The sequence below is a fragment of the Daktulosphaira vitifoliae genome, unplaced genomic scaffold (assembly GCF_025091365.1).
Source record: "Daktulosphaira vitifoliae isolate Bord-2020 unplaced genomic scaffold, ASM2509136v1 Scaffold_2, whole genome shotgun sequence".
Taxonomy (NCBI): Eukaryota; Metazoa; Arthropoda; class Insecta; order Hemiptera; family Phylloxeridae; genus Daktulosphaira; species Daktulosphaira vitifoliae.
The window spans coordinates 3,441,686-3,456,638 of NW_026099573.1; the positions used below are offsets into that span (position 1 = coordinate 3,441,686).

At 26.6% G+C, this 14,953-nt stretch overlaps 1 protein-coding gene across 5 annotated transcripts in view; it reads left to right on the forward strand.

The window, feature by feature from the left end:
- LOC126898775 (rho-associated protein kinase 1) overlaps window positions 1-14,701 on the forward strand; it is a 28,674-nt gene extending 13,973 nt beyond the window's left edge. For 3 of the 5 annotated variants that reach the window (XM_050673099.1, XM_050673098.1, XM_050673100.1), the window contains 18 exons: window positions 36-47; window positions 276-467; window positions 843-1,001; window positions 1,490-1,727; window positions 1,785-2,021; window positions 2,603-2,626; window positions 2,683-2,843; window positions 8,750-9,004; window positions 9,074-9,343; window positions 10,142-10,235; window positions 10,324-10,532; window positions 10,595-10,817; window positions 10,914-11,073; window positions 11,139-11,217; window positions 11,282-11,507; window positions 11,581-11,797; window positions 14,223-14,369; window positions 14,632-14,701. In XM_050673099.1, the coding sequence (XP_050529056.1) occupies window positions 36-47; window positions 276-467; window positions 843-1,001; window positions 1,490-1,727; window positions 1,785-2,021; window positions 2,603-2,626; window positions 2,683-2,843; window positions 8,750-9,004; window positions 9,074-9,343; window positions 10,142-10,235; window positions 10,324-10,532; window positions 10,595-10,817; window positions 10,914-11,073; window positions 11,139-11,217; window positions 11,282-11,507; window positions 11,581-11,797; window positions 14,223-14,310 (2,844 nt within the window). In that variant the 3' untranslated portion in view covers window positions 14,311-14,369; window positions 14,632-14,701. The remainder of the gene's footprint in view (window positions 1-35; window positions 48-275; window positions 468-842; window positions 1,002-1,489; window positions 1,728-1,784; window positions 2,022-2,602; window positions 2,627-2,682; window positions 2,844-8,749; window positions 9,005-9,073; window positions 9,344-10,141; window positions 10,236-10,323; window positions 10,533-10,594; window positions 10,818-10,913; window positions 11,074-11,138; window positions 11,218-11,281; window positions 11,508-11,580; window positions 11,798-14,222; window positions 14,370-14,631) is intronic. The other 2 variants (XM_050673101.1, XM_050673103.1) reach the window with 2 other exon arrangements.
- The last annotated feature ends 252 nt before the right edge of the window (window positions 14,702-14,953 follow it).

The following is a 14,953-nucleotide window of genomic DNA, read 5'->3' on the forward strand; positions in this document are numbered from 1 at the left end:
TTTTCCATGTGCTGCCTTACATATAAATATAACAGGTGGATTGTGGTGTAAGTAGTCTATTTTTGGTTTGTTAAATATAAATAATTGCATACAACATGAGTTATTAGTTAAAATCCTATTTCATTAAACTAAAATTAACTTATGATTGTAAAATTTTGTCTAAAAAAAAAAAAGCATTTTAAAAGTTTTTGGTGATAAATGATCTAGTTATAATAGATAATATATTTATTAAAACTTTTACTGAAGAATATTTTGTAAATCTTGTTTTAATATAGAAAGAAGTTTTTTATATTGGTTCTCTTAAAAAAGAACTTGACAATGAAAAAAAAGAATTATCAGCTACACGTGAACAAAATACAAAACTTTTAGAGCAGCTACAAGATGGTGCTAATAGAGAGTTAATGTTAAAACAAAAGACAGCTGCACTGAATACTTCCATTGCTAATCTCCACAAAGATTTAAAAGATGTAAGAATTACATTGATACTATCTACTATAATTCTATGGCTTTTTTCAGAAGTCATAAAAATGTTATCATGAGAAATATGATATATCATTTTAATTTAGTTGTATTTTCTGTAATATTTTAAAAAATAGTTAATTTTTTTGTGAAGGTTTATTTTATGTACTCCATTGAAAGTCCATTTGCATTACCATTAAAATTAAAAGTTTGTTTTTGCTCTTCTGAAAAATGATATATCTTTGATAAATAGCGATAGAATTATAAAAATGTAAAAAAAAATTGTATATTTTAATAATAAAAATTAGATGAATATTTATATTTATTATAATAAAACAGTTTAGAGTGTTCAATTTTTTTTTTTTATAAAATTTTATTATTAGGCACAACGTAAGGCTGATAGTGAATGTGAAATGCGTAGAAAAACTGAAGCAACTTTACAAGAACTTAAACGTAAACTTGATGAAGAACAAAACAAAAGAACAAAAGAAATGAACAATAATCAACAACATAATGACAAAATAAATTCATTAGAAAAACAAGTAAGTACCTATTTTTCTATTGAAATTAAAAATAGAATAAGTTTAGCTACCTTAATAGATTACCCCTCTTATACTAAAACAACTCATATTTAATGAATAACAGTGTGCATCAAGCACTGACGTATTACCAACGCGATACTATAGTCCTTCAAAAAAAATTATAGCCAATAAAATCAAATTTGAGGAAATAAAAAAAAACGATTTACATTAATAAAATAATTATTGTGTGTTTGTTTTATTAGGTTCTTATTTACTGGTATTTTGACATTAAACAATGTGTTTAAGTATGCTGATAAAGTATTTGATATGTCTCGATTTTATAAAAATAGTGGCATAGGTCTCCTTTTTACAAAGTTTCATTTACTGAAAATAAGTTAGCAATTGTTATACCCTCAACATTAGTTTATTGGCAACTACCTTTGATATACCTATTAGGAAATATAACACTTATTATGATAAAAAATTTTATTTAAATTTTTGTTTTTTAGATGTTGGAATTACAAGAAAAATTAAAAATTGAGACTGATACTTGTACAAAGCTACGTAAACAGGCTGCAGAATTAGGAGTTGCTAAAACAGCTAATGAACGAATGGCAGCAGAGTTACAAACTATGTTAACCAATTTACAGCTTAATCGCGATTCTCTTCATGAAGAATTAGCTACCTTGCAAGGACAATTATCACAAGAAAAAAGTTCTTTACGTGATTTGCAAATAGAACTTGAAAGTAAATTTTAATATAAAAAATTCCTTAACTCTTTATTAAAAATTACATGCTTTTTAGGTCGACTTCAAGCTTGCCAAAATGATCTTATGCATACTAAAATAAGGGAACAAAAATTAAGTGAGGATAACAGACAACTTGGAGAGAGAACGTCACAGTTAGAAAAAGAATGTGCTTCTTTAGTCTTAGAACTTAAAACGCTACAGTCTAGATACCAACAAGAAGTGAGAGCTCATGAAGAAACAGAAAAAAGCCGTTTAGTGAATAATGAGCAAGCCAATCTTGAAATAGTTAAAGGTACAATGAAATTAAATTTTAAATTTTATTTTAAGTACATATATCAATCCAGTTTATCATTGGAATTTGACTGATTTTTAATAATAATCATATGACTATATATCAAAAACATAACTTTTAAAAGAAAATATCTCTGTATATATTTGTTTTCCAATTTTTTTTCATAGAAGTCTATCTCTTTAGATAAAAAAACATTTTAAGTGCCTCCATTATATAAATTAAATTAATGTTTGAATATTTCAAATTAGAGAATTTTATTAAATATTAGAGAATTTTCCTTCAATTGAAGTAATAAAATATCATCAGTAGTTATTTTAATTACTGATAATATTTAATTAAAAGTATCTTAAACATAATATATTATTAAAATAAAATGATATTTAGTACCTATGAGTTAATATAAAAAATTGTTTAATCATATTGACAACATTTTCAAAACAACTAAGGGTTTGTACAAAAATTTGAGATCCACAATTTATGATTGCTGTTTATAATAATGAAATTTATTGATAGAATAATAGTATTATAAAAATGTATTTATTTATTTATTTATTTATTATGTATTTATTTACATGCTGTAGTAAAAATGGATTATATATTTAAAGGTAATTTGTCTTTTTCTTGTTTTGTTTTATATTTCATGAGAAATTATAAATTTCAGCACTTCAAACAAAGTTAAGCGAAGAAAAGAATGCTCGTCAAAAAGCAGATTTTCTTGCTCAAGAAAAAGAAAGACAAATATCAATGTTATCTGTTGATTACCGTCAAATACAGCAAAGATTGCAAAAGCTTGAAGGGGAACACAGACAAGAAGTTGAAAAGGTTTTCATAAATTTTAAATGAATTAATATCTATTAAAATTGTAATATTTTCTTATGAAACATTCTGATTTCAAGTCCATAATACATACGAGGATAAAATAATTATTGTCCAGATAGGCTGAAATGTAAAGTTATTGGTAGGGGTATACTGCTCTACATCTTGAAAGTGCAGTGATTCCAAAAAGAAAATTTTGGGGAATTTAGTTTTAAATATTGATTTTCTATAATGCCATGGATACACTACATTTTAAAATAAATGTTTAAGGGGTTTGTAGTGGTTTTTAATGAATTTTACCTTAGGAAAAAAACCAGAAATTATTCAATTATTAATAAGTATTAAACATATCCTTATTTTTCATAACATTCCAAAAGTTGTTACACTTCAGGTAGCTAGGCACTATTGTTATTGATATTTTTTTATCTAATTTATCAATAATTGATACTATAATAGACTTTAAAGTTTTCCTTTATAATAACTAATTAGACTATTCTTTTTATGTCTACTAAATTTTTTTATTTTTCTATAATTGTAAGAAATACTATATTTCATTTTAAAAAGATCAACTTTCCTATCATACACTTAATAATTCCCTATTAAAAACTTTTAAAGTAAAGAAATTAGCATCTCATGTATGATATATAAGGAATATAACCTTTCATAATGTATTTTGGAATTGAAAATTAGCATATCCTTCTTAAGACATAATCCTATGAATGCCTCTGCCCTATAATAAAATTAATCTTTATCAATTAGGACTGAAACCTTTATTTTTAAGAACATACATATAATAAAAATATGAAAAGAACCTGAACCAAACCAATATCATAAAATAATTTTTTAAAGATTCCAAAATTATAAACTATTTGGTTCCCCAATCTTTATAGAAATTACTGCTACTTACTTAAACCTAGATGTGTTTCCTTAAGGTGTTAATAAAACTGTGCACTTTACTTCGTAGGTGTGCATAGCCTTGTCTAGGGAAGTAAGGACCAACAATGGCCTAAATTGCTATCTTAAGGCACACTTTACAAAAAATGTAACTTTCATAGAGCCTTATTTAGTTGTTCCTAAATATTTTATAATTAAGTGTTTACCCTATCTAATACTCCCTTCCTTTTTATTGGTAGAGAGATTGTTAAAACATTTTACTTTATCTTACATTTACTCAAAAAATACCAACAATTAACAAAGTTCATGATAATTATAATAATAAGCAAAATATATTTTTAATTTCTGAGTTAAAACATATTTATATTATATTTTTTAGCTTCGATGCGAAGCTGAGAAGGTATTGGTTTTACTAAGATGTGTTTATTTATTTATTTATTTTTTTGTGTCTGTTACCACTTTTTCTCTGCTCTCACCGAACCGATTTCTTTCAATGATACGTCAAAAGATCTCAAATCGTATCTAGTCGAAGACATTACCCTCAAAAATTTAAAAAATTCCCTCATTCCCCGTAAATGGGGGAAACCTCCAAAAAAATTACAAATTTAAAAATCGCTAATTTTTGAAACTTTCAATTTTTTTTACTTAAAATTGCCATAACTTTTTTAAAAATAACCAAATCAATATAATTTTTTTATATAGATGCATGATATCATTACCTTTCATTTGGTATATTTTTTTTTTATATGTAACCCTTTACCTGTCCACACGGGGTGATTTAAAATGACAACTTTTTCACAAAAAATTTAATTTTTCAACTTAACTTTTGAAAGTGTTCTGGAAAGTCTGACATTTTTATATATATCTTAAATTAAAGCTAATGTAATATACTTTATCATGAAAAAAAAAGTTTCGGACTTTATTTTATCTTCATGGTGAAAATGGCTACCAAATGCAATTTTTGTGTGAAAATTTTCGATTTTGTATTTTACATTTTAACTTTATTATGCTATAACTATTTGAAAAATGTATGGATCAACAAAATTTTTTTATGAAAAATAATATTTTTTAATAATCCCTTTTTCATTTGACATACTTTATCTTAATCAGGATATTAATAAGGAACTAGCAGATCATTTAGCTTTTGGAATAATACATCAATTTTTTAAAATTAAATACTATCTAAAGATTTGCATCGAAGCGTTTTTTTTTGATAGTGATTTTAATCACTGTCAGATATCATTATACTTGATCCTACTTTGCCATGTCACCACTGTGCCGCGACCCCCCTGTGCTGGATTTTTTGTGTTTGTCCATATAAATACTCAGCTTTTTGGGGCGATTTTGAACTTAATGTAGTTGAACCAATCATCGTCATCTTAAATTGAAAAACCTTAAATTTTAGAAATCTAAAAAACTGTCTTAAAATTTCACTACTGTAAAAAATAGTATTTTCAAAAAAAGGTTTTTGCATTTTAAAACTGCTATACCTACCATTTTTTTTTATAAACTCTGACTCTAAGGAAATTTTAATCAACATAAATAACATAACATTTAAATAAATTTTAAAAAAATTAAAGAAACATAAAATTAATTAATATGTTTCTTTAATTTTTTATAACATTTAAATATATTATAATGTAATCTAAATATTTATTTTTTATAGTTTAGCATTAAAAAGGATAAGGAATTTTACTCATTATCATAGACAGTTAAAAGGAGACTACTCTCGCCTCGCATAAAACCCTTATAAGTATATTTCAAATCTTCTTCTTCTTTCTTCATTTCTTCCCCTTAATCCCAACTACTTGGGGTCGGCCACCCTTATCCTAAACTTACACTTGACACAATCTCCCACATTATCTACGCTCACATCAGCTGTCCTCAAATCGCATTCAATAGCATCTCTATATCTCTTTTTTGGTCTTCCTCTACCTCTTCTTCCTTCAACATTCATTTCTATAACTGTTTCTTACAGCTTCCGATTCTTCTATCCTCATAACATGACCAAACCATCTAAGTTTATTTTCTCTCATCTTATCCACAATCGACGCTGCACCTATACTCCCTCTTATATGCTCGTTCCTTATCCTTTCTTCTCTAGTCATTCCACTCATCCATCTAAGCATTCAAATCTCTGCTACACTCATTCTCTGCTCTACTTTCTAGGCAACTAACTTCTCATTAATGCCCATTTTAAAACCTCTCACAGTACTCTGTCATACGCTTTCTCCAAATTTATAAATACCATACACAGCTTTTTCTTCTTTTTCTTAAACTTTTCTATTATTTGCCTCACACAAAATACTGGCTTCATTGTTGACTTACCAGGCATAAATCCAAACTGGTTTTTAGATACCGATATCTTATTTCTTATTCCCTTACCTTTTCCCAAATTTTCATACTATGACTCATAATTTTTATGCCTCTATAATTTCCACACTCCTGTATGCCTCCTTTACCTTTAAATATCGGTACCACAATACTATTCCTCCATTCATTTGGTATTTTCCTTCTAATAAGATTTTATTTAAAAGTTTCTTCACCACCTTATGCCAACACGGCCTAATATTTTCCATACATCTACTGGCACTTCATCTGGTCCTACTGCTTTATTCTTTTTCATTGATGCCACTGCCTTCCATACCTCTCATTAATTCTCACTACCAGTCATTCTACATAATATCCTCTAATGTCTCTTTTGGGTACTCCTCATTCAATAATTTTTCAAAATACTCTTTCCACCTTTTTTTCACATCATTATTACTCGAGAGTACTTTATTATCAACATTTTTTATACATCTTATATAATGATAATCTTTAGACCTTTTCTCTCTTATCTTTATCTATAGATTTCTTTCTTGCATTTCTTTGTTCCTAGCCTATCATATAACTTATCATACCTCCTTAACTTCACTTTACTTACTGCACACTTGGCTTCTTTGCACAAGCGTTTATACTCCATCCCAGTCTTCTCTCCTTTTGCTCTTCTGCCATATTTTGAATTGATTTTTCTTACTTTCTATGATTTTTTGAACGTCCTCATCCCACCACCAGGTTTCCTTGTTTCCTGGCATTCTAGTCCTACTCTTACCAACAATCTCCTTTGCAATATTCTTTACACTACTATCAAATCTATTCAACACATCATTTATATTTCCCTCGACATTCCACACCGTCCTCTCTTTTATCGTCTTTACAAAATCTTTTTCATTTTCCCTTTTCAATTTCCACCTCCAGATTTTCTATTCCCCCTATGTTTCTTCTATTTTTGTTTATTCTCTTTCCGGTACACCACAACTCCATTTCCATCAGTCTATGTTGCCTAGTATAACTTTATTAAGTATAATCTTTTACTCGCTTTACGCTCTCTCTCTTCCACATAAAATAATCGATCTGTGATCTATTTCTTCTACTCTTATTTGTTATATAATGTTCTTCCCTCTTTCTAAAATAAGTATTAACCACAGCAAGATCATATAATACTGCAAAATCCAGTATTCTTTCTCCAGCCTCTTTCTTTCTACTAAAACCATACCCTCCGTGTACTCTTTCATATCCTCTCCTATCATTACCTACATGTCCATTCATATCTCCACCTATCACCACATCCTCATTGCCAAGTACCCCTAGCATCACCTCATCCATCTTTCTCCAAAACACTTCCTTGTCTATTTCATCACATCCCACTTATGGTGCAAAGGCACTTATTACATTCAGCACTTTTTCTTCGAACATCAATTTTACGACCATAATTCTGTCACTTTTCCTAGCTACTTTTACTACTCTACTTTTCATCTCCTCATCCATTATTATCCCTACACCATTCTTTGTACTAGACTTACCTGAGTATATTATTTTATAACCCCCATCTTTTTCCCTTGATTTCTTTCCTTTCCACTTAGTTTCCTGCACACAACAAATATTAACTTTTCTCCTCTTCATTACTTCTACTAATTCTCAACTTCTACGAGTTAATGTTCCAACATTCCAAGTACCTATTCTTACTTTATATCTATATGTCTCCCTTATACACGAATCCACCCTAGATATAAGTGGTGATGTCCCTATAACGTTGACACTATAAGCTTTGAGTAGACCTGTACACATGACTGGTGAAACAGCTACCGCACATGTTGTCCGGCTGGTATCAAACACTTTATTCCTTAGGCCTTTTCCGTTTTAAACTACTTTCTGTTGTCTCCGCGTACATCCCAGATGGGACAATCCGTCTAAGTTTTGTTCAGGATTTTTTATACTTTTATGATAAAGATTTTTACGCCGGCAACTATTAATTCTCAGATATTAAATATCAATTTCATACTATATTTAATTGCTATCATAAATATTTATTCATATATTACTCTTATAAATCATAAAACTTGTAATTAGGATATAAATAAGAAAATAAGAGATCATGTTGCTTTTGGAATAATCCACCAACTTTTTAAAATTAAACACTATTTACAGATTTGCATCGAAGCGTTTTTTATGATAGTGATTTTAATCACTGTCAGTTAAATCAATACTGAACCCAACTATGCCACGTCACCACTGTGGCAACACCCCACTGTGTTGTGTTTTTTCATAAAAAAAATTTCTAAATTTCGAAATAGCCTTTTTTTTATTTCTTTTTTTATATATATAAAAAATATTAATCGGTTGATAACAAATTTAAAATAAGTACTTATTTAGTACAAACATTTAAATACATAGAATTAGTATGTAGTACAGGTAGGTATAGCTTTTATTGGCATATGTGAACAAGAAAATGGCTATTTTAAAATTTTGAATAAAAATTTTTTTAATAATGACAAAAAAGAAATATACTTTTAATATAGTTTAAAATTTAAAAAGTTATTTTTTTTGTAAAGTGACTCAAAATATTTACTGGTCAAATGTTATTAGAGATGTTAAAACCTAGTGAAACACCCTATATATTGTTAAATACAATTTTTGGTAGTCTAACTAATAAATTATTAAAGTTTTATGTATATTTTAATAAAATATCTGTATAGAGCAAAGCTTTGCATGCTCAAATTGAACAAGAAATGACCAAGAAATCTGCGTTACAAAGTGAATTAGGTAATCATTTATCTGAAGCTACACAATTACGAGCAAGAGAAGCACAACTTTCACGTGAGGTAACCTTGCTCAGAGAACATAAACGAGCCATTGAAGAAGAATTGCACAAATTAAAGACGGAACACTCAGTAACAGATTTACAAATGAAAGAATTACAAGATCAACTTGAAGCTGAACAATATTTTTCGGTAAGTAAATAACAAAATTATTCAAGTTAAACAATTAGTAGACATTATAGTAATATATTTACATTTTAGACATTATACAAAACACAAGCTGCTGAACTTCGTGAAGAAGTTGAAGATAGAGGAAAAGGTGTTGCAGAATTAGAGGAAGAACGAGGATCTTTAGCACATCAGTTACAAATTGCCTTAGCAAGAGCTGACAGTGAAGCTCTTGCCAGATCTATAGCTGAAGAAACAATAGCAGATCTAGAAAAAGAAAAAACCTTAAGAGAACTTGAATTAAGAGATAGTCAAAGCCGCCATAGAAACGATTTAGAATCTAAAGAATTTACTCTGAATAATGTATGTATTTTATTCAACACTAAAACTTAATAGACTAAATATATATATCTTAGCATAAAATATTGTAACAGATTAATTCCATTAAGTTTTTTTTTTTCTATAAAAATCTTGGTAAAACAAAATTTTTATTGTGGTAGTTCTCTATATTTAGTTATGTTTTAGGTAGACTGAGACAAAAAATTACAATTACAATTAAAATCACAATTTATTTTATACAAAGTTTAAGTTTCATGTTTTAATTCTGTATATTTTTTAGCTCTCAAATCTAATACTTGAAAACTTCTAAGCTCACAAAATTAACTGTATATTATTACAAATGTACTTCAAATAGGAAGCACTTTAATATATATGGAACTGAATTGAAATATTTCATTAATATAACACAAATAGTTTGAAATGTATTTATTTTTTTCAATAAAAATATTTTAATTTAGTCAAATTAAATAGACACTAGCATAAATAATTTAAAATACTTAAATTTTTTTTAAAAATTGTGTTTAATATAATTTTACAAAAATAAAAAAAAATAGTAATTGAAAAGAGTAAAACAAAACAAAATTTTTTTTGTTTTACTTTGTTCGAACTGATCAACAGTTGGATGTTGCTTATGAAACAGTATTTTGTGTATAACAGTGTAGTCAATTCATTTTTCTTATTTTTATAGTTTCTAAAGTAAGCATAACAATGTTAATAACATAAATCAAATGTATCATATTGAAATTTGCCTTAGTCTTCCCTAATTATAATTTAACTTTTATTAAAAATTAAATGATAATTTTTTATTAACTTTTGCTTTAGTTACGAGAAGCTGAAAATGAATTAAAAAAAAAAATGGAACAATTAATTAAAGAAAATGAAGATTTGAAGAATCAGCTATGTGTCATACAAGAAGGTATTAAAATATTCACATTATTTATGAATACTAATTATCAAATTAATAATATAATGGTTTTTTTTTATATTAATTAAAAATATTATAGAAAGTAAAAAGAACTTTATTGAAGAATTAGAAAAACTTCGTAAACAGTTAAAACAAGAACAACTTTTGAAAGCTCAGGCCGTTAACAAACTAGCTGAAATCATGAATAGAAAAGATAACACTACAAAGGGAGGAAAAAACAAAGTTTCATCCGCTGATTTACGTAGAAAAGAAAAAGAATGCAGAAAACTTCAACAAGAGCTCACTCAAGTTCATATCTTAATATTATATTTGCCTTCACTGTAATTTTTAATATTTGAATAACTTTATAGGAGCGTGAAAAATACAATCAGGAAGTCACAAAATGGCAGAAAGAACTTCAGGAACTTCAATCTCAAGTTGTTGAAGAAAATGCTAGCAAATTAAGACTTCAAATGGAGTTAGATTCTAAAGATTCAGAAATTGAACAACTCCAAGGAAAGCTCACTACTTTAGGTAGTGAAACTGCATCATTAAGCAGTGCTGATAATGATGACATTGATATTTATACTCAAGGTATATTAGTTATTAAATTAAGTATCAACACTTTTTTGTTGAAAAATACATTAGCTTAAGAATAATTAAAAATTTCATATAATTTTTTAATTTTAGAATCTCGATTAGAAGGTTGGCTATCAGTTCCTAATAAGCAAAATATTAGACGACATGGTTGGAAAAAACAATATGTTGTGGTATCATCAAAAAAAATATTTTTTTATAATTCTGAGAGTGACAAACAAAACACTGATCCTATTTTAATAATAAACTTAAAGTAAATAAAAAAAAATATTAATTTTTTATTTGAATTAATTATTGTATCCTTTTTAATTTTATTAGTAAAGTATTTCATGTACGATCAGTAACTCAAGGTGATGTCATTCGTGCTGATGCCAAAGATATTCCTCGTATATTTCAAGTGAATGATTATACAGTATACTATATTTCCTGATAAATTGTTAAACCTTTGTTCATATTTTCAGTTGCTATATGCTGGTGAAGGAGAGGCTAGAAGACCAAATGATAGTGGTCCTGAACATCTCTCTAGAAGTACAAGTGTAACCAGCACAATTGATGAAAAACCCGGTACTATTACATTAAAAGGACATGAATTTGTTCAAATATCATTCCACATGCCAACTAATTGTGAAGTGTGTCCTAAGCCTCTATCAAATGTATTTAGACCACCACCAGCTTTGGAATGTAGAAGTATACATTTTTATTTTTAAACTCAGAAAACTTACATGAATATTTTCAACAAAACTATGTTTATTATCATTAGATTGTAGAATCAAAGTACATAAAGAACATTTGGAGCGTAAAGAAGATGCTATTGCTCCTTGCAAACTTCATAATGATCCAACATCTGCAAAGGAGTTATTGATATTAGCACCTAGTCGAGATGATCAAAAATTATGGGTTCAACGATTAAGCAAAAAAATACAAAAATTTGGCTATAAGGCTAACACTAATCCTGACGGTTCAAAAATTTCTCCTAGGTAATAAACTCATTTAAAATAAAATAATAAATTAAAATTAGGTTAATAATTGAACATTTTATTTTTATGCCTAATTATTGTAAAAGGGTGTTCAAAAAAAAAAAAAAAATTAAGATAAAAATTGTTCTAATTCAATTCAAAATCAATTCAAAATCAATTTTTTAATTCATATAATAAAGTACTCATGTTAAGTTTACATATGAACATTAAGTTTTAATGATTACAATTTTGGATTAATTTAATATAGTTGTACAAAGTTATTATTCTTTATTTATTTTAATTATTTATCTTAATGTTTAACATCATCTTTTTTAAGTTATATTGGTAGTGTTTTTTTCTTCAAGTGTACCTTGTAATGTTGGTAGTGTATTTTAAGGTGAATAATTCTGAATTGAATATTCTGCATTTTATTGTAATTTTTCTGACTAATATATATTCTCTAGTTTTCATAAAGTAATCTTCATTCGTGATTCATAGGTAAAATTAAGTGAGAAAAAAATATCCAATTCTTGATCTGGTTAGAATAATTGTGTCACTTTGTGAGTGTTTATTGTTGAAATTTATTTGTTTAAATTAATTTTATTTTAGTTTATTTGATATTGAGGTTTAGTCTCACTTCGTTTACAAAGATAGTATTAGTTGAATATTTTTATTAGGTTATGGTAACAGCTCTATCAGCTTCTTCATCGTCTTTTATTCCTATGTGAAAGGAATACCAGATGAATTCAATGTTCTTTCTAGAATTTGTGATAATTCATTATTAGACTTATTGTTCTTGAGTGAGAAGAGATCACTAATTATTACGCTTCATTAACCATATACTTCAGTTGTATTTATGTTATGAGAGTTTTGTGATTTAAATTTTTTAGAAGAGTTATTTGTAAATGCAAACTTAAATTATGAACATTTTTCGTGTTATCACCATCTAAGTTGTTTTGAATACTGTCTGAAACTGTTGATTGAATTTTCGTGTTTTAGGTAGTATTTTTCTATACCCTTATAGTTAATAGTCTATTTTCATATTCCAAAGCCAAGGTTTGGAATAAATGAATTTTGAATTTTGCATGTATAGCTTATTAGTTATTATAGTTTAATATTTAAATAATTTTTAATATAAATTTAAAAAGAGATGTTTATATTTGTTTGATTATTTTATTTTGTATAAATTTATCTTATTCTCATAATTTGCAAAATTATTTTGCCAGTAAAGCAGAGAATGGATTCACCAAAAGTATCCTATTCTGATACATTAGTAGTGAATTGGGTCTATTATTTTCTAGTTTTTCTGTGTTGATTATAGTTGATTAATGAGATAATTAGAAAATATATTTAATAAGAAATATACATTTTTGTTTTATTTGGTTAGAATTTTACTTTTAAATTCACGGTTAATTAAAATAGTTCTAAATTTGTAACAATTGAATAGTTTTTTTATTTTTTTAAATCTCAGTATATCTATTAGCTTCGATGCGAAGCTAAGAAAGTATTGGTTTAACTATGTTTTTTTTTTGTGTCACCACTTTTTCTCAGCTCTCACCAAACCGATTTCTTTTAATAAAAGATCACAAATCGTATCTAGTTGAAGACATTACCCTTAAAAATTGAAAAAAATTCCCTCGTTCCCCGCAAATGGGGGAAATATCCAAAAAAATTACAAATTTAAAAATCGCTAATTTTCGAAACTTTTTCAATTTTTTTTACTTAAAATTGCCATAACTTTTTTAAAAATAACCAAATCAATATAATTTTTTTATATAGATGCATGATATCATTACCTTTCATTTGGTATATTTTTTTTTTATATGTAACCCTTTACCTGTCCACACGGGGTGATTTAAAATGACAACTTTTTCACAAAAAATTTAATTTTTCAACTTAACTTTTGAAAGTGTTCTGGAAAGTCTGACACTTTTATATATATCTTAAATTAAAGCTAATGTAATATACTTTATCATGAAAAAAAAAGTTTCGGACTTTATTTTATCTTCATGGTGAAAATGGCTACCGAATGCTATAACTTATTGAAAAGTGTATGGATCAATACAATTTTTTTATGAAAAATAATATTTATATCCGTCTTTAATTCGACATACTTTATCTTAATCAGGATATAAATAAGAAAATAATAGATCATGTAGCTTTTGGAATAATCAACCAATTTTTTAAATTTAAACACTATTTAAATATTTGCATCGAAGCGTTTTTTATGATAGTGATTTTAATCACTGTCAGATATCATTATACTTGACCTAACTATGACACTCACCACTGTGCCGCGACCCCCTGTGCTGGGTTTTTTTTATATGCATGTGTGTGTAAATGTTTAAGTTTAATTTAGAAACCCATTGCAACTAAAATATTTTTTACTGAAACTATATTGTATAAAGTAATATGTTATTATAAGTGTTTGAATTTTGTCCATTAGAGAATCTACTCGTTCTACAATGAAATTATTCAGCTCTAATGCTGCTCACCAAAGATCTGCTACGTTGCCTTCTAATATGTCAAAATGAACTGAACGTAACATATAGTTATTATTATAAGCTAATTTTGAGTAATTATATACGTCACTGTAAGTATCATATTTATTTTCTAATTCTGATAATTAATTAATTTAAGATTTTGTTTGGGAGGTGATTATTCCAAGGTAACTTTCATTACCAACTCAATATGAAATATATATATATATATATCTACATCATGTAATTATTTTACATGATATTTTACTAGGGGATCTATTAATTTTGTATTTATATGTAATTATATGTATTTAAAATTTCTTTAAATTATTAATTATCAACATTGTCTAAATATCTATAATTATTATGTTTTAGGAAGTTATATATAAATTTATATATTTGATGGCATGTCACAGTAAGGTAATTTATTTAAAACGAAAACAAGTATATGTTTTGATTATTACAATTAGATTTAGTGCAACTTTAAATATTTTGTTTTGTATTTTTTATTTCCAATAGTTATATGTATATTTTATAGGTTTTAAAAACATATTATTAAAGAAAATTCTATGTTGCTTGAAATTGACTGATTAATATGTAATAATACAACATATTTTACTTCAGCTTTCAATTTGAAAAATAAACAATAACTTTTATGTAGTTAAAACTTAATATGTTATTCCTGTTAGTTAAAAAA